The 20,052-nt window shown below is 43.9% G+C and overlaps 1 protein-coding gene across 8 annotated transcripts in view; it reads left to right on the forward strand.

Moving 5' to 3' along the window:
- LOC125466501 (probable G-protein coupled receptor 153) overlaps nucleotides 1-20,052 on the forward strand; it is a 95,928-nt gene that overhangs the window by 15,782 nt on the left and 60,094 nt on the right. For 4 of the 8 annotated variants that reach the window (XM_048561039.1, XM_048561035.1, XM_048561036.1 and 1 more), the window contains exons 2-3: nucleotides 14,198-14,241; nucleotides 17,154-17,692. In XM_048561039.1, the coding sequence (XP_048416996.1) occupies nucleotides 17,307-17,692 (386 nt within the window). In that variant the 5' untranslated portion in view covers nucleotides 14,198-14,241; nucleotides 17,154-17,306. Of the gene's footprint in view, nucleotides 1-13,856; nucleotides 13,945-14,197; nucleotides 14,242-17,153; nucleotides 17,693-20,052 lie in introns of those variants that run through there. The other 4 variants (XM_048561041.1, XM_059638065.1, XM_048561040.1 and 1 more) reach the window with 2 other exon arrangements.

Below are 20,052 nucleotides of genomic sequence, written 5' to 3' on the forward strand. Positions count from 1 at the left end.
TGTCAGATAGTTCATGGGGAATGCCTGTGGATTTCCCAATGTGTGCTGGCAATAGCTGTGCCTCTTCATTGGTAAAGAACATTTACAAAATGTGACTTGCAGTGTCTGGTTTACATTTTTGTATCATTCTGGTGGTAGGCCCAAAAACGAGACCCCTTCAACTGTGCTGTTATGGGAGCACATTTCTGTGGGGCCCGGGTTTCAAATGAAACAGAGCAAGTGAAAGTAAAAGAAGTTAAGGTAGAGAGTACCCTGGATCGATTTCAACTGGCAGAACATGCATGAGTACCTGATAGCCTTCTTTTTTTGTACTTCTTGAAGGCCTTTGATTCTGATGAGGCAGCTCCCAGGAGGTGTGTAGGAGGGAGCAGCTGATGACTCTTCCTCTTTACTGTGACTGGCGTCTCCTGATAACAGAGATTGGGCACAATGAAAAGTTTAAGCCTGTATCCACACAGAAACACCATCTGCTAATGCATTAACACTCTATGCCAATGACCCACCAAGTGCCTATGCAGCCACAAAACAAAAACACACAGGTAATTTTAATGTACTAACAAAAGAAATGAATATAATCCTCTTCCATGACTGAATTTTAATGCTTTTTGTTATCTTAATTGGTGATCATGGGTAGCTGTATGTATAGCATTTTCAATATTCATACTTTCATCAAATATATTAAAGTTTGATGAAGGAAAGTGTACTTTAGTATGTCATCACATCCTAAGTAGATTCCATTGTGCTTTACAACAAAGTCAGAATTCGTACTACACCAGGTTAGAGTCCAAAAGGTTTATTTGAAATGATATGCTTTCAAAGTGTTGCCCCTTCATCCTGCACACAGTCCAATACCAGCGCCTCCACATCATTTTCCGTCATAGAATCCCTACATTGTAGAAACATGTCCTTTGGCCCAACAAGTCCACACTGACCAATAGAGCATTCTGCCCAGACCCATCACCTATAACCCACCTAATCTACACATCCCTGAACACTATGAGCAATTTAGCATGGCCAATCCACCAAACCTGCACATTTTTGGACGGTGGGAGGAAACCAGAGCAAACCCACGCAGACACAGGGAGAATGTGCAAACTACCACAGACAGTCACCCAAAGGTGGGATCGAACCTGAGTTCCTGGTGCTGTGAGGCAGCAGTGCTAATCACTGAGCCACTGTGCTGCTCCTACAGCAAAGTAATTTGTTTTGAAGCTAAATTATATTTTTTAGTTTGATGAAAGAACTGACTCCAATTGACAAGAATTTTCACCAATTTTGATGATGGTACAATTTGCTTTCTGTGTATCTTTGTAAGAAGGACACAAAGTGTCTGGAAAGGAAGTTAGTTAGGGTTAAGAGTGGGTAAAAATTTGGTATATGGAAGAAGATGGGAAAATGTAAGTTAGTCCATTTGGCCTGGAAGAACAGAAACGTAAGAGAGTAGAACACTAGGAGAGCATCTCATTTCTCTTCGATATGTATTATAAGGAGAGCCTGTGAAGTGTGGGCAGAAAGCCTGTGACTTAAGATGCTTAGAATCTTTATCAATCGGTAGGAGAATCAGAGGTACTGCAAAAGGACAGGAAAGTGGACGTTAGGAGCATTGGGGCAGCCATGATCCTATTGAATGATGAAGCAGGCTTGAGGAACTGAATGACCCACTCCTGTTCTTATTTCTTATAGTTAGATTAATGAGCAAGCAGGTGAGATGTTGAATTATGTGGCCTTTCAAACAATTTAGTGCCCCCTCTATACTGCCCAGAAGTGTTGACTGAAGTTGAATGCTGACAACTGCAACCTTCTGATTCAGTAAATCTGGCCTAATTAAATTTAAAATTAGATGTTTATTTGGCAGATAATGCAAAAATAATTTAATGGTTAACAGTGAGATGTGTTAAAATGTTCACTTGTCTACTTGATGACAACATTTTCTGTATGTTTCTGCAGTTCATTATTTGTATATCTGAACGATTCTGTGCATTCAACGTTTCTTTCTAATTGTTTTTCATTTTCCTCACTCATTTTTCTCTGAATGAATCCCAGAAAGCAGGAAACCCTGCAGTAAGCCCAGCAAGTGAGCTTCAGCAGCGGAAAGAATCACAGACAAATTGAAGAGATAGTAAGAACTGCCGAAGCTGGAGTCAGAGATAACACAGTGTGGAGCTGGACGAACACAGCAGACCGGGCAGCATCAGAAGAGCAGGAAAGCTGATGGTTCAGAAGAAGGGTCCTGACCCGAAACATTAGCCTTCCTGCACCTCTGATGCTGCCTGGCCTGCTGTGTTTCTCCAGCTCCACACTGCGTTATTTATAACAGCCAGATTGAACCCTGGTCTTCCATAATGCCCCACACATCATTTCCAGCAGGATTCCAGATGGAAAGCTTGACCATTTTGTTTCTTCTGTCCCCAATTTCAATATCTGAAGCACAACATTTCTGAAATTGATTTAACGAAGATAGACAAAGTTACTATTCTTTGCACATCTTTGTGTGATATCCTTGGAGGGGGTAGGAGTGCAATAATGTATTCCTTGCAGAATGGCTTGTTCTTTTCATCTAACAGAGAAAAGCGAAGACATGAATGCAAAAGCAAAATCCTGCAGATGCTGGAAATCTGACTGAAAAACAATATCCTGGCAAGTTTCAGCAGGTGTGCCAGCATTATGAATAGAAACATGTAGCAGCCTAAATTTTTCACCTTTTATGCGGGTAGCAGTAGCCCAGGAAATTCTGAGTTTCATTCACCTGGCCCAGGAAAAACCAGCTGCAGAGGCACTGTCTTCGTTGCCAGGGATGGGTATGAGCTGCCGTTGGCCCAGCAGTTCAGAGAAGATCAGAGGCAGCTACATGGACAGCAGTGATCAGGGATCCAGAGTTATCAAAGGCTAAGCTTGGCTGAGAGAGAAATCCACTGGACTACAAAAACACTTAAGCCCCATTGTTCTGGCTCTCTGATTTATTTTGTCAATTGCACAGAGTTAAGATGTTTAAAGCGCTTGTAGTTTCTGCAATTGATACTTTTAAAGGATCTGGATGATTGACACTTGTATTGGCCTGTAGTAACAGAACGATCATGGGAGCTAAGTTCGTGTATAGCCTGGCATGTGTGACCACGGGGGTGCTGGTAGGCAGCATAGCATGGCATGGGGGTGCATGAAGAGGACTACTTTGAACACGTTTTCCACTGGATTCCCTAATTCTGTCTACAGCTAATGACTTCACTGAAGTGGCATGAATAGCAATTCTTTGAAAAGCTGGCCTTGAACCACAAAAAATAGACAATGACTATGACATGTTTATCCCTCCAGTGGAGCTGGCTTGTTCAGGAGTGCTGGGTATGGGCTCATGACTCAAACTGACCTACACGCCTTAGAGGACATGACGGAAATGAGGTTGCTTGGCTCCGAATCAGGACTAGACTCATCCCAACTCTGAAAATCTAGGCCAATTTTTCAGATCATTGCTCGAATGACATGGGTATTAATTCTTATTTCCCTCTCCAGATGTTGAGTATTGCTAGCATTCCCTGTCAAAAAGTCATCAAGCCTGCGTTATGTAAGTTACATTTTGAAATGTGACGCAATTCATACGACAAACTAAATTTATCAGAAATGGCAGTGTCTGAACAACCTTGGCAAATGTATATTTAAGTCATCCAAATTTACAATATTGCGTTTAGGTTGTAGAGTTACACATAGCCTTCTTAATTTATTTTGTCAACCTATGTGCAAATATCCCATCACTTCCTCAGAGAGTAAGATGTTTTTCTTTAAGCTTTGCTTCCATTATTATGAACGGATTCCTCAGCGAGGGAGACTGGAAGAGAAGGGTATTACATTTCAGAGATAATGGGAACTGCAGATGCTGGAGAATCCAAGATAATAAAATGTGAGGCTGGATGAACACAGCAGGCCCAGCAGCATCTCAGGAGCATAAAAGCTGACGTTTCGGGCCTAGACCCTTCAGCAGAGAGGGGGATGGGGAGAGGGAACTGGAATAAATAGGGAGAGAGGGGGAGGCGGACCGAAGATGGAGAGTAAAGAAGATAAGTGGAGAGGAGAGTATAGGTGGGGAGGTAGGGAGAGGATAGGTCAGTCCTGGGAAGACGGACAGGTTAAGGAGGTGGGATGAGGTTAGTAGGTAGATGGGGGTGCAGCTTGGGGTGGGAGGAAGGGATGGGTGAGAGGAAGAACTGGTTAGGGAGGCAGAGACAGGTTGGACTGGTTTTGGGATGCAGTGGGTGGGGGGGAAGAGCTGGGCTGGTTGTGTGGTGCAGTGGGGGGAGGGGACGAACTGGGCTGGTTTGGGGATGCAGTTGGGGAAGGGGAGATTTTGAAACTGGTGAAGTCCACATTGATACCATTAGGCTGCAGGGTTCCCAGTTCCCAGGACTTCACCAGTTTCAAAATCTCCCCTTCCCCAACTGCATCCCTAAACCAGCCCAGTTCGTCCCCTCCCCCCACTGCACCACACAACCAGCCCAGCTCTTCCCCCCCACCCACTGCATCCCAAAGCCAGTCCAACCTGTCTCTGCCTCCCTAACCGGTTCTTCCTCTCAGGCTGGGCCTGCTGTGTTCATCCAGCCTCACATTTTATTATAAGATAATAAAATGTGAGGCTGGATGAACACAGCAGGCCAAGCAGCATCTCAGGAGCACAAAAGCTGACGTTTCGGGCCTAGACCCTTCATCAGAGAGGGGGATGGGGGGGAGGGAACTGGAATAAATAGGGAGAGAGGGGGAGGCGGACCGAAGATAGAGAGTAAAGAAGATAGGTGGAGAGAGTGTAGGTGGGGAGGTAGGGAGGGGATAGGTCAGTCCAGGGAAGACGGACAGGTCAAGGAGGTGGGATGAGGTTAGTAGGTAGCTGGGGGTGCGGCTTGGGGTGGGAGGAAGGGATGGGTGAGAGGAAGAACCGGTTAGGGAGGCAGAGACAGGTTGGACTGGTTTTGGGATGCAGTGGGTGGGGGGGAAGAGCTGGGCTGGTTGTGTGGTGCAGTGGGGGGAGGGGATGAACTGGGCTGGTTTAGGGATGCAGTAGGGGAAGGGGAGATTTTGAAACTGGTGAAGTCCACATTGATACCATATGGCCTCACATTTTATTATCTTGGTATTACATTTCAGTTCTTTTCCCTGGCCTTTCTGAGGTGACATTTTGTGTTTCAAGTTTTCTATTAAGCAATCTCCTTCCTGTTAATCTAGTTCATTCTCACTATAATTGAGTATCTGTTGTTTCAGCTCCAAATTTATGTAAAAAATGTGACATGCGTGCTGCTAGAAAGGCCAATGTTTATTGCCACTCTCGTCATTTTATCTCCAGCAGCTTAATTCATGTTTACAATGGGATGAGAGTTTCTGTTAGCAAACTGAGTCTCTTAAGACCTAAAATGTAATTTTCTCTCATATATAACTTCGTGCATTGCTAGTTTTACAGTTACTCTCGAATTATGACAAATCACTCAACAACTATCGGTTGCCCTTTAAAGACTAAAAATAAAATGCCATAACCAAGCTTCTTTTTCAGGCTAAAGTCCCAGGTCAGATTTAAGCAACAGCCAAAAGAACTGCAGATGCTGTAAATCAGGAACAAAAACAGAAGTTGCTGGAAAAGCTCAGCAGGTCTGGCAGTACCTGTGAAGAAAAGGATCAGAGTTAACGTTTCAGGTCCAGTCCGGTTTCGAGGAAAAGTCGCCTGACCCGAAATGTTCTCTCTCATTTTTTCTTCACAGATGTTGCCAGACCTGCTGAGCTTTTCCAGCGACTTCAGATTTAAGCAAAACAGATAGTAAACAGCACAAAACCTTACGATATCAGTTAGATTAGTTCATAAGGAGCTAATGGTCAATTTTCAGTAGATAGCTTCCAACATCCTAATAGGAGTCAAAAGACCTTTTCTGTGTTCCATTGTCCTTCAAGAAGAGAGACTGTCATACAATGATGTGATTTCCATTTTGCTGTTGGAAATCCTGGCTGTAATTCAAGAAGTTGTAAACTTCAAGTCAGGAACGTGTTTTTGTGCTGTGAGCCTTCGTTCCTATGAAGCCATTTCTTTAAGTAAACAAGTAAACAGAGCTGTTTGCAGTCTTTACACATCAGTAGGTGAGATAGTACTGCTTTGAAACTGTGGCATCCTTTGAATAAGACCCCAGATTGAGTTTAGCAAAAAAAATGCAGTTCCATCTGTCAAGCCACATAGATTACCATTTCTGTTGAGTTGTTTGAACAACAAAGGTAAAATCAGTGGCACATTTCCCCTGTGTCTGGGGCTGAATTCCATCGTGGAAAGGCACCATGCACCACCTGATTTGCTTCCAAAATGGTATCTTGCATTAAAGCACAGGATGAATTTCACCATTATTGGGATTTTACACAGGGATGGTAGCAGGTGGGCATTCTGTCTGCCTCCTTGAAGAAGCAGTATTGTTGAGATGGTAGAAACCTCTGCATGTCCCACTGCTCCCCTCTCCTTTGTTCCAAGTTAGAGGCAGAGGTATTCCTGTAAGTGACAGGTTGTCTGTTGAAGTGCACTCATTCAGCCGAAAAAATGGTTCTTTGGTCAGTCCTTTCCTGTGGGTGAAAGTCTGCCTTTCAAATCAGTGACTAACTTCAGCATGATTGAGGGAAGGAGCTGTCAGGTGGACATTTGTCCAACATTCTTTAATGACATACCTCAGGTTCTCAAGAAAGGTGTTTTTTTGGTGATTATGTAATTCCATGAATTTCCAGTGAGTCGTCGATTTGCTCAGTCAGCTAAACCGGAGGACTTCAGTCACAACAATCTTTCACATCTTACATAATAATCCATCGCAGTGGGATTCATCTTGCAGGTACAAAGACAAAGAAGAAGAATTTCTTAATGGGACAAAATACTGTGGCTTAATTTAACTTAATTATGGTAATGGCAACTTTGTTAAACAGAACACAGCGCCATCTAATGTCAAAGTGAAGTGGCCAGTGTTTATGTATGGCAGTGGAAGTGTGCCCAGGATGTGTCTCAGGTTGGTGACTGTAGGCCATTGCAATGAAATAGAATGTCTTGTGAAGGATGTTGATTTCCAGAGCTCTTTGTTTTGGAAGCCAGTTTGAACTCCTCTGCCACTGTCAATTGACTGTTCAACGCCACCACTTAAATAAAATCCTTGGGGCAGTGTCGTCGGCAGGTCAAAGTGGAGGTGTGTGTCCTGGCCCTCTGTTCACTTGTGGACTTAATGGCAATGATCTTTAAGCTTCACTGATTCCATGTAAAATGGCGAGAAAGAATGCAGCCCCATGTCTGAAGCAAATTGGAACAGCAGGCCCCTCGACGTAATTTTTTAAAGATGCTATAGTGTCATCCTGTGGAATAACTAAGAATAGCAAACATTTACATTGTAGTATAAAAAACTGAAAGATTATCTATAAAAATATATAGGAAAAACAATGTGCTAATATAGCTTTTTGCACAACTTCAAGGTACCCAAAAATATATTACACCCAATGATGTACTTCTGAAATGCAGTCACTTTTATAATGTAGGATAAACAAGGCAACCAAATTGCACACAGCAAGCTCCATCCCGTGTGATAGCCACCTGTTTTGCTGATGTTGGTTGAGAAACAACTATGGGTCAGGAAAAATATGTCTTTTTAAAGATAGAAATGTCCCTACTTATCGCCAGGGGGGTAGGAAACCAAGGTTGAGAAGTTTGGAGAGGCTTTGGTTTTTGGAGATCAGACAGGGATAAATTTCGCTGTAGGTTCTACACCAGCCAAAGGAGGAGAGCAAGTCAGGATCAGGTATGTGCAGATTGAACTGCGATATTCTGAAACAGAAGAATCAATATCTGAGACAAACCTTGCATTTTCAACTCAAAATGGAGGGAGTTGCATTTCTTATCTTATTCCTGATAATCTGCATTTGAAAAACACTCTGTTCTTGCTAAGTATTGCGTATCTGAGGTAATTGCTGCCTGATGACCTCTTTGACACTAGGCGGTACTGTGTTCTGTTTAACAATGTCACCATTACTATAATTAAGTTTGTTATAATTAATCTGGAGTGTTTTGTTCCATTAAGCAATCACTGCCTTGTTCCTTGTCTTTGTGCTTGCAAGATGAATCCCATCGTAATGGGATGTTGTAAGATGTGAAGCATTATAGTAACCAAGGTCCGCTGGTTTGGCTGACTGAACAAATGAGTGACTCATTGGTGGTTCATTGAAATAGATCATCGTAAACAATGTCTTTCTAGAGGACGTGAGGAAAAAAATGGTGGAAGATTGTCCACCTGACAAAGTGACCTACTACCTTCAGTCATGCTGAAGTTAGTCAATTATTTGAAAGGCAGGCACTTGCCTGCAGAAAAGAATTAACAAAAGAACCAATATTGCAGCTCAATGAGTACACTTTACGAGACAACTTGTCACTTACAGGAATAACTCAGCCTCTGAGGAATTTTCCTTTGCTCGAATTTGCTAGGCAGTAGAAAAAGGAATGTGGAATTCCATTTCAGGAATTACTCCATAACCTGACCACCTCAGAAATAAGGAATTAGATATATTCCAGGAATTTCATCATTTGACTTCTTGCGTTTCTGTTGTTGATTGTCCCTATATGCTGACAGAGTAATGCACGGCTTTCTGATGGTCACCCACTTGGAGAATTCATCATTACCAATACTGTTGTGTTATAATAATTCTAACATCTGTGTGATGAATAAAACGAAATCATTGAAAGAAAGCTCTTTAATGCCTGTATGATTTTTATCCCTGGTTGCTCAAGGCAGCATGTGGGTGATTCATTTTAAGTTGTGGGAGCCTTGGGGACAATTGTGGAGAGTTGGCAAACTTGTTCGTGTGTGGGCTGACCTAAATCAAAAGTTACATCAAATGTTGCAGGGGCTTGGTCTGTAGAATGTATGATCAATACAATTGCGCTGGAGGCAGAAATATTGCCAAATTAATCAAATAAGCATTTCCTGTGTTTTTGAGCCTTCTACATATTACTAAACTGATCATTTTACTTTACTACATTTGTGGAGGAAGATCCACTGCCACTTATAAGTGACTTAGTTAATGACTGGGAAAAAATTGCAGCTAGCTTCATGTAAGACAAAATAGTTTGTAACACAATGACTTGTTATATTGAGGAATCATTTTGGTGACAGCAAGAACCCAGAAGCAACCAGTTGGTTGAGGATGGAATGATGGCTACTTCATTATGAGTCTTTCTACTTTGCTTCAGATAATATTGTGGGATCTTTTAACATCTATCTGAATAGGGGTCTCTCTTTAATATCCCGTCAGAAGGATGGCATCATCTGTGGTACACTGCAGCAATCACCTCAGGTTATGGGTGTGATAGTGTTATTTCTCACTCAGAAGGGGGTGTTATGTACAATAGGTGTGACCCAAATTGGAGGGGAGTTACAATATCCTAATCCCAATTCTCCCCGCTTATTGAGCATAACTCCCAGCTGAGAACTCGAATCTTGGGGCAGACTGGTAAATCAGCAGACTCAGAATGTCACAGATTGATCCTCATAAGAATAACTGAGCTGTTTTGATGCCGTGTTTAGGAAACAGTTCTACTAAGAACCAGCTGGTGATTTGTTATAACACAACCAACTGGATGATATTGGTCTCTGTAAATTATCAGCATCTTTAAGGTTTATGATCATGACAACCAATATTTTCCAAATCGGTTGATTAAACTCCATAAGTTTAAAAACAGCTACAAATCTGCCAGACTATTCCACAAAACCCAATGGTTGCAGGGTGTTTCTGAGCATTTGCTTGAACAGTAAATGGTATAACCTAATAATTCACACCACTCATAGCAGAAACATTCAAAAAGCTATTGGATAAATATGGGCTACGGGGAAAATGCCAGGGACTGGGACTATTCAAATGGCTCTTTCAAAGAGCTGGCACCAGTAATGTAGGCCTGATGGCATCCTTCCACGATGTATGATCCTTTGATTTTAAGTACTCCTGCTAACGACTGCAGGTTATTCTTAACCAAGTCACGTGGTGAAAGGTCTCTCATGATACCGGTGTGTTGTGTTCTTGGAGGTGAACAGTTCTACCCATTGACTGGGTCCCATTCATAGAGTTATAGAGTCATACAACATAGAAAAAGACCCTTCAGTCCAACTCATCTATGGCGACCAGATATCCTAAATTAATCTTGTCCCATTTGCCAGCATTTAGCTCATATCCCTCTAAACACTTGCAATTTCTGTATCCATTCAGATACCTTTTAAATGTTTAATTGTACTTCTCTCGCAGCTCATCCCTTACATACACCACCTTCTGTATGACAAAGCCTCACCATCATAGACATGTTTGTCTCTGGAAACACTAGCAGAAATGCCCGCACAGAGACCTTGTGAAGACAAAGTCTCATCTCTACCGTAAAGCCATTCCCTTTGTGTTCTCTAATGCTAACACTGCAGATAGAATAAGGACTGCTCTGGTAGCCCAAAGCTAGTTACAATGGGTCATCAGCAATGCCATAATCGTAGACTACCTCAATCTGTGACTTTGTGACCTGACATACCCTCAATTCTTTGATCAACTGGAAGGCAAGTGATTTGGTTCAGGAATTGACAAAGAACAAAATCAAACATATCTTGGAATGAATTCTGAATCTAATGCATTGAGCAATCTGTCTGCTAAACATAAAGGTGATAGGTTATAAATGGGTTAAGTGCCTCTAGCTTCTTGAGGGCCTATTGTATCCATTTGTGAGTTGACAGACAATAGCCAGAAGGTGGAGGGGTTTACATGCAGACCCTATCATTAGCTTCGGTGGAACTCAGGATTTGGAGTGCAAGAAGTAAGTGTTTTCAATCTTTTACAGCCAGACGTTTCAAGTAGATAGATGTTCAATCCCACTACTCTTGTACCTACCACTGTCTTAGACATCAGTGACCAGCCAATTTTGTTCACCTCACTGAATATCATCAGTAGGTCTGTTACACCTGTTCATCAATAACCTGATTCCAGAAGTGCATGGCATATAACAGAACAGGGGATTGATGTCTAAGGCAATGTCCTCCAGGGACTGAAGTATACTTGAGACAAAGAACAATGGTGTGGAGTTGTAAACCAGTCACAATGGGCATAAGATTTCATTTCAAGGATTTCTCAGGGGTGCTACCAACCATTGACAGCTGTTTCATCAATGAAATAATAGGGTAGTGATGGGCTAGTGATATGACACTAGACTATTAATCCAGAAACCCAGCAGGTGTTTTGGAGACTTGGGTTTGAATCCCACCACAGTCGATGGTGGAATTTGAATTCAAAGTTTAAAAAATGTCTGGAATTAAGAATCACTGATTGTAATGAAATCATTGCTGAATGTTGGAAAAACCCACTGGTTCACTAATGCCCTTTAGGGAAGGCAATTTGCCACCCTCACCTGGTCTGGCCGACATGAGACTCCAGACCCACAGCAATGTGGTTGACTCTCAACTGCCCTCTGAAATGGCCGAGGAAGCCACTTAGTTATACCAGTTGCTACAAAGTCTCAAAGAAATGAAACTGGACAGATCACCTGGCATCGACCTGGGCACCGGAAAAGACAACAGCAGAAACAGCCCTGTTGACCATGCAAGTGTCTGGGGGTTAGTGCCAAAATTGGAAGAGCTGCCTCACAGACTAGCCAAGCAACAGCCTGACATAATCATACTCACAGAATCATATCTTACAGACAGGACAGACCCAGCAGAGGTGGCAGCACCGTGGTATATAGTCAGGAGAGTGCTGCTCTAGGAGTCCTCAACATTGACTCCGGACCTCATGAAGTCTCATGATTTAAGGTTTTAATGGGCAAGGAAATCTCCTGCTGATTTCCACATACTGTCCTCCCTCAGCTGATAAATCAGTATTCCTCAATGTTGAGCAACACTTAGAGAGAGCACAGATGATGGCAAGGGCACAATATATACTCTGGGAGGGGGTTTTCAATGTCCACCACTAAGAGTGGCTTGGCAGCAGTGCCACTGATCAGGCTGGTCAACTCCTAAAAGACATAGCTGATAGACTGGGTCTGTAGCAGGTGGTGAGGGAAACAAGCGGGAAAAACATACTAATCCTTACCAATCTGCCAGCTGCAGTTGTGTCTGTCCATGACAGTATCAGTAAGAGTGACCATTGCACAGTCCTTGTGGAGATGAGGTCCCACCTTCACATTGAGAACAACCTCCATCATGTTGTGTGGCATTATCACCATGCTAAATGGGACAGACTTTGCACAGATCTAGTAACTCGAGGCAGGGAAGTCATGGGCCATCAACAGCAGCAGAACTATACTCCAACACAATCTGTAACCTCATAGCCCAGCTTATCCCCCACTCAACCATTACCAGCAAGCCAGGGGATCAACCCTGGTTCAATGGAGAGTGCAGGAGGGCATGCCAGGAGCAGCACCACGCAGACCTGAAGATGAGGTCTCAACCTGGCGAAGCCACCAAACAGGATTACTTGCACACCAAACAGGGAAAGCAGCAAGTGATGGACAGAACTAAGTGATCCCACTGCCAATGGATCAGACCTAAGCTCTGCAGTCCTGCCACATCCAATTGTGTATGATGGTGGACAATTAAACAAATCAATGGAGTAGGGGACTCCACATATACCCCCATCCTCAATGATCGAACAGCCCAGCACATCAGTGCAAAACATAAGGCTGAAGCATTCACAGCAAACTTCAGCCAGAAGCATCGTGTGGCTGATCCTTCTCAGCCTCCTCCAGTGGTCCCCAGCATTCCCGATACCAATCCTCAGTCAATTCGATTCACTCCGCGTGATGTCAAGAAATGGTTGGAGACACTGGACACTGCAAAGGAGGGAGAATTACATTGTTGGAATATTGCCTTTCAGGTGTGAAGGCCAAGGAAAGCCATGTCTGATCTCTCAGGTGGATGTTAAAGACCCTATTGAGTTGGTAAGGATTGTGTTCACTGGAGTTTAGAAGAATGAGGGGCGATCTAATAGAAACCTGTAAAATTCTACAGGACTAGACAGGTTAGACACAGGAAAGATGTTCCTGTTGGTGGGGGAGTCCAGAAATAGGGGTATAAGGAGTAAACCTTGAGACAAGGAGAAATTTCTTCACCAAGAGAGTGGTTGAGGCTAAAACCTTGTATTTTCAACAAGGAGGCAGTTATAGCTCTTTTGGCTAAAGGGATTAAGGGGTATGAGGGAGGCTGGGTTTAGAGTATTGAGCTCGATGATCAGCCATGTTCATGTTGAATGGTGGAGCAGGCCTGAGGTGTCGGATGGCCTTCTATGCTTCTGTCTTCAATGTTTCTTTGACACTGTATTGAAAAAGTCCCGGTGAAATCTCATCCCTCAACTGACATTTACTAAAACATGTTATCTAGCCATTGTTAGACTCCTGTTTGTGGGACCTGGCTCCGCATGCATTGCCTGGCTACAGCATTTCCTATATTACAACAATGATTACTCTTTAAAAGTGCTTCATTGGCTGGAGTGTGTTTTGCAACACACTGTGACTGTGAAAGGTAGCTATAAAAATGCAAGTTCTTTTTCTAGAGAGGCAATGAATTGAAGTATAAGCTGAGAAAAAGGTTAGGTGAACCAATAAAGATAAATTGATCATTTTCTTGGGTCTAATGATTATTCCTAAACATCTATCCTGTATTAATGATGAGATTTTTTCACTGTAGGGTTGAGAAAGGCAGAGGGAATTGCAGCAAAGATAGGAATTTAGACACTTCTGGGGAGAAGGAAGTTAAGACTGGATTCTTTCTAATGCTTTGTTTGCATCACCCCTAACGCATACGTGACCATGGAAACACACTCTCTGCAGGGACCAGTCTGCATTAATGTTTTATCTTTTCCACAAACTGTTCTTGTCAATTGAACAACCCTTCTGCTGTGTTTATATAGCATTTCCAATATTTTCCAAAAGAAAAGTCTGTTTGTCTAAGAGAGGTAAGTGTGTGTAAAACTGACAGGCTAGTGTCTGCCCTGAAACAGTGATGTTGAATAAAGATGCAGCAGGGCTCTCAAATTCAGAGATTAATGTTGCCCATCTTCTTTCTTCAGCTATGGTTTTATTTTAAGAATTAGCTGTTGGCTCTGCCTTCGGAAATGCTGCTGAACTGAGCTTCCTGCTGCAGGAGACTAACATCTGAGTTTCTTTTCCTGAAATAATTTATACATTGCATTTTTTCTTTTTTTCCAGTTTGGGTGCTTGGAGAGGATGAAACTGGGTTCTCTTAGGAGCAGGTAGGAGCTGCAGTGATCTGCTTTAAAGCTGTTCTTTTTGCCGCTTCCTCTCCATTAAGCAGTGAACAGTTTCAGGATCTGATGGAGGAGAGCCTTAAACTGTCCCATTTCAGCGGTTCAGACAGATGTTCAGTGCCTAGGGATCTGGTCTAGGTGATGGAGATGGGTGCCTTTGTGTATAAGTCATGAGATGTGCCATCCGGGAGCCACCATTACTTCACCAACAAGATTTATAGGAATGGGGGAGGTCTGTGGGAGGTGTCAATATCTTACTTTGGCAAGAAGCAAATGGAATGGAAAGCACTGCAAAAAGGAGGATTGTGGAATGCAATGGAGGGATAGTGAGACTTGGTTGGAGGGAGGGGTCATACTTGGGTGGAGGGAGCTGTCAGCCCATACTAGGGGTTTGGTTAAAGCAGGGATGTGTATATTGGGGCTGTATTGGCTTGGGGGTGTATGTATTGGATATGGGGTGGGGTCTTGTTTTGGTTCAGGGGCAGAGGTGTGTATGCAGGGCAGGGGGAACGTATTGAGCTGGACTCGGGCAAGCGGCGTGTAGAGTGAGTGGGATATTGGGTTTGGGGGAGTGTTGACTTCAGCAGGAGTGTAGGAAATACCAGGTTATGTGGCATGTGGGAGAGATGGTAAACTCTGATTGAGAAAGTCAACAGTTTGGGGGAAGGAGATGTGGGCGTTGTGATGAAGGGAGTGTTGAAGAGACTGCTCAAGATGTTGGGAGAGAGGGAATTTGTGGCGCGGGGAGGAGTGGGGTTGGGGCACGAGAGGGGAGTGGGGTCAGGGCTTGTGGTGGAGGACGGTCAAGGCACAGGGGTCTGAGATAGGGGTGTGAGGAGTGGGGTTAGGGTGTGAGGGAGGAATGAGGCTGGGGTGTGAGGGGGCAGAGGGCTCGGGTGTGAGGGGGAAGGAGATTCGGGGAATGGAAGTTGGGGCCATGGGGTATTGGGGTCAGGATGCAAGGTGAAGTGAGGTTGGAATGCAGAGGGGAAATGGAACCAGGAATGAGGGGGGAGTAGATCGGAACATGGGGAGAGAGGATAAAGGTGTGAGGTGAGGGGGGACGGGTGCATGTGGAGGGAGTTCAGGGAGCAGGGAGAGGGGGAGGGCACAAAGCAGGAGGGGTGACCGGTGTGTTGGGGTCGGAGCGTGGGGGAGTGGGATCAGGATGCGGAGGAGAGGGGGAGTAGGGACGTCTAGGGCTGGGGGCCAGGGTGCCGTGGGAATGGGGCAGGGTTTCAGGTTGAGGAGTGTTGCAGCGGGAGCAGAGGGTTGGGGTTGTTGGGAAGGGTTGGGGTGCAAGGCACTGAGGATCAGGTGAGGTTGGGGTGAAGGTGTGAATGGTGGAGTGTCATATCAGGCTGTTTTGAGCTGCGAAGGGGCATGTTGGAGACAATTTAGGACTGAATGAAAATTTTTGAAAGATTGTGAGCCCCATTTAGCTCCTGCTCCAGCCTACAATCCCAGTTTAGTGCCAGGATCCAGCCCCGCACCTGTCACCTTTCCTTGGACCCATAACCAACTCTCTCTCACAGTGTTGTGGTGAAGGCCAATGACCACAGGTGCCTGGCGTTGGTTAGCTCAGTTGGCTGGATGGCTGCTTTGCAATGCAGTGTAACACCAACAGCGTAGGTTCAATTCCTGCACCAGCTAAGATTACAGCCCAGTTTCTCAACCTTGCCTGAGGCATGGTGACCCTCAGGTTAAGCCACCACCAGTCATCTCTCCAATAAGCGAATGGGATTATGTTGACTTTACTATTTAGAGAGTTTCTACTCCAGGTCCTGTCAATGGTCAAGCTGGTGAAATGCCTGATTCTAACCGGCCAACCCTGAAAATGGACAAACAGACTAGGGCCCAATCTGTCCAAATCCTGGCCACGTACCGTCTCCAAGAGTGCCTGATGAAGTCACCCAGAGCTGGGGCAAGAAGGGCCAGGGATTATCACAGGGACACTTGAAGGAGAGCAGAGTGTTCTCCCATTGTCAGTGTATCTTTAGGTTAAGCATGTGCACAAAGCATTAGCTTCGTGTTGGATTATAGCGTGTACTAAAGCTGAGCCCATTCCTGTCTTAATCATTGCACATAGAGACATGCACGCAGGGACCAAGACGGAAATGGATACAGACAGACTTAGATGCAGACAGACAGACACACACATACATAGCAATAAGGGGCCGACAGACATGTATATACTTACAGACAGACATGCACATGCAAAGGTAGACGCACACACATAGACTCTGATATACAGACACACATGCAGACACACAGACATAAAGAGGTGCACACACAAATGCATACACTGACATAGGCACTCATAGACATACACACATACAGAAGGATACAGACTCAGGCAAACACAGATGTACAGACATACAAAAAGGCAACACACACACAAGTACAGTGAAAGGCAAGGAGAAATTCTTGACCACTGGGAGTGATTGATAATTTTCCATGCCCTCAGGGGTGCTGAGGCTAAGCACGCTGCTCCCACTGTTTTAGTTAAATTAGTACAAAATAAAGAACAAGTTTCAGGTTTATATGCGAAAAATTTGATGTGTCTTTGAGAGAAGCTCAAAGGAACAGATTTAACCCAAGATAATAAAATGTGAGGCTGGATGAACACAGCAGGCCAAGCAGCATCTCAGGAGCACAAAAGCTGACGTTCCGGGCCTAGACCCTTCATCTGATGAAGGTTCTAGGGCCGAAACGTCAGCTTTTGTGCTCCTGAGATGCTGCTTGGCCTGCTGTGTTCATCCAGCCTCACATTTTATTATCTTGGATTCTCCAGCATCTGCAGTTCCCATTATCTCAGATTTAACCCATTTTGGCCCTTGAGCTCTAGCCCTTGAGTTTCAAAGTTTGTGTCATTTCTAATGTTTTTTAACATGCAGGTGATGGTGATATGTCGTGCCTGTGCAATATTCTATGTGTGGGATGAAAGAACATGAGGCTGCATTGATTATCTTCGCACTGGAACGGATTGAATCCTAGAATGCCTTTGCTCCGCATCATACTTATACGCAATCTGCTACAGGTCCCATGCAATGGGAGCTCCACGATCCACAATGAGTGAGAACACAGATGAGCAGAGTTTGTACAACAATGCATTAGCTTGGCTGATCTGCTCGGGGGTGTCTCTGCTGGCCAACACCTGGGGGATCCTGAGCGTCAGTGCCAAGCAGAAGAAATGGAAGCCACTGGAATTCCTCATCTGCACATTGGCTGGGACGCACATTCTTAACGTGGGCATCCCCATCACTATGTATTCAGTCATCCAGCTGAGGAGACAGCACTCGGACTATGAATGGAATGAGGGGCTGTGCAAAGTGTTCGTCTCCACTTTCTACACACTGACTCTGGTGACATGCTTCTCTGTGACCTCCCTGTCCTATCACCGCATGTGGATGGTACGGTGGCCAGTCAACTACAGGTAAGGAGTTGGGATGAGGTGGGTGGAATGATATGGCTCTCCATTCAATGATGCCAGTGGGATTTCTTACAACTTCAGCTGCTTCGTTCAAACCCTGACTTGGTCCAAAGTATTGTTAGCTTTCTGCACACGTGTACCTTTCCTTCTGGTCACTTGGGTACCCGACCCCTTTTTTGGCTTATTCTCTCCTGGATTTGAAATTCATGTGTATCCTCAGAATCAGTGCCATCTTCATAGCCTGGACATCCAAATGAAATATTACATTCACGTATCTCCAAGTATTTGATCCAGGTGCTGAATTAATAGGACAATATCATCTGTCATCTAATTGAACAATGGAACAGGATCATGGGTCTGAATGGCCTACTCCTGTTCCTGTATGCATTTGGAGGGATTTTACAGTGATACTTCACCCAATTCATAAAGAAAACATATCCAGTATACAAGCTAAGGGCCGAGGCATGGACACCTCTTTATAATTTGACATGGTAATGAAGGGCTGATTCTGCAGGCCAGCACTTGCGTCAGAGAATAATACTTGCAGGGAGCATACTGAGTTTGCACCTGGCTGTTTTTGTACTTTCCCCTCAGATACACCCCTTTCAAAGACTATGCCAGCAGATCATGGCCTGCACACGCCTAGTTACTGATGGGATGTGCATTCCCTGAAGTTAAAAAAAAGTACTATTAAAAAGCAAAGAAAGTGTTGATTTTCTTAGACCTAGACTCTTCCTTATGCAACCCAAATGCAATCACTCCTCTGAATACCATTATTACCAGTTTGGATTTTACATAGAGATAATGGGAACTGCAGATGCTGGAGAATTCCAAGATAATAAAATGTGAGGCTGGATGAACACAGCAGGCCAAGCAGCATCTCAGGAGTACAAAAGCTGACGTTTCGGGCCTAGACCCTTCATCAGACCCTCTGGGTCTAGGCCCGAAACGTCAGCTTTTGTGCTCCTGAGATGCTGCTTGGCCTGGTGTGTTCATCCAGCCTCATATTTTATTATCTTGGATTTTCCATAGCTCAGTTGAGATTGATTTTTGAAGGACACATTTACAATGGTCAACCTAAGATGGAACAGGAACAGAATCACAATGATGGAGGATGACAGGCTCTTGGCGAGGGTACCTGGATATGGAGGGACAGATTCTCCTTTCCTGCATCTTGGTACCCAGAATCAGCAGGACAGTACAGTGAGGAAATTTGGTGAGAGAACATTGTTAGCCAAACATCTATCCAGGACCTGAATCTGGAACAGAAAGACCTACATTAGAATTTTCACCACAACTTCACCTAAATTAGAAGACCCCCTGCGCTTCAAGCTGGTACGTGATTATCATTGAATCCCTAGCGTGCAGCAAGAGGCCATTTGACCCATGAAGTCTGCACTGATCCTCTGAACAGCATACCATCTAGTCCCTGTAACCCCGCATATTCCATGGCTAACCCACCTAGCCTGCACATTTCTGAACACCAGGGATCAATTTAGCATGCCAATCAACCTAAACCACACACATTTGGACTTTCAAGGGGTAATTAACTGGCTGAAACATTTGGAGACATTTCTGTGTGTTAGAATACTGTGTAATTGTAAAAATTGTAATACCATTGAAATTTTAGCACAGGAGGGGGACATTTGATCCATTGTATACATTTTGGTCCTGTGACCACAGAAGCTATTCTCCATTAAGTATGTTATATTTTCATTTACTTTGGAGACAATGACATTGTAGCAAGATCAGCACTTATTGGCCCATCTCCAATTTTCCTTGGGAATGTGGTATCGAGTCACCTTCCTGAACCACTACAATTAACGGCAAAGCTGTAAAATAGCCAGCTCTAGTTTTTACCTTCAGAATTCTTCCTTTAATCTAACTTCCTCTTCAGACCATGGGTTATTATAAGTAAGAAAACAGGCATTCTATATAAAACATGAGTTTAACTTTTATTCAATTTATTTGGTGTTTCTCAGTGTATCTAATTCAAATTCAGATCTTGTACTTGCTGGAATGGACAGAAAATCACCGGTTGACTCGTCAAATCAGAATTGCTATCCCACTCTCCTTCTATTGCATAAGAGCATCTAGAATGACATTACAGAGTTATCTGTGAATGAGTAGTGCCCTTTATAGAATATCAGATCATCTCAGGTTTGAATCCCAAATGAAAACTTGAGCACAGAATTAACGTTAATATATGATCTTCACGCATCTAACTATGCTGGCCACTTTAATTGCAGTCCCTCCTCTAAACAACTGCATGCAAAATTTAATCATTTAAACAGGACTTTCTACCTTTTAAATACAGTGTCTCCTCCTGCATGAGTATAAGGTGTGGTGGGTCTCCCGAAATT

The sequence above is a fragment of the Stegostoma tigrinum genome, chromosome 28 (genome assembly GCF_030684315.1).
Source record: "Stegostoma tigrinum isolate sSteTig4 chromosome 28, sSteTig4.hap1, whole genome shotgun sequence".
Classification (NCBI taxonomy): domain Eukaryota; kingdom Metazoa; phylum Chordata; class Chondrichthyes; order Orectolobiformes; family Stegostomatidae; genus Stegostoma; species Stegostoma tigrinum.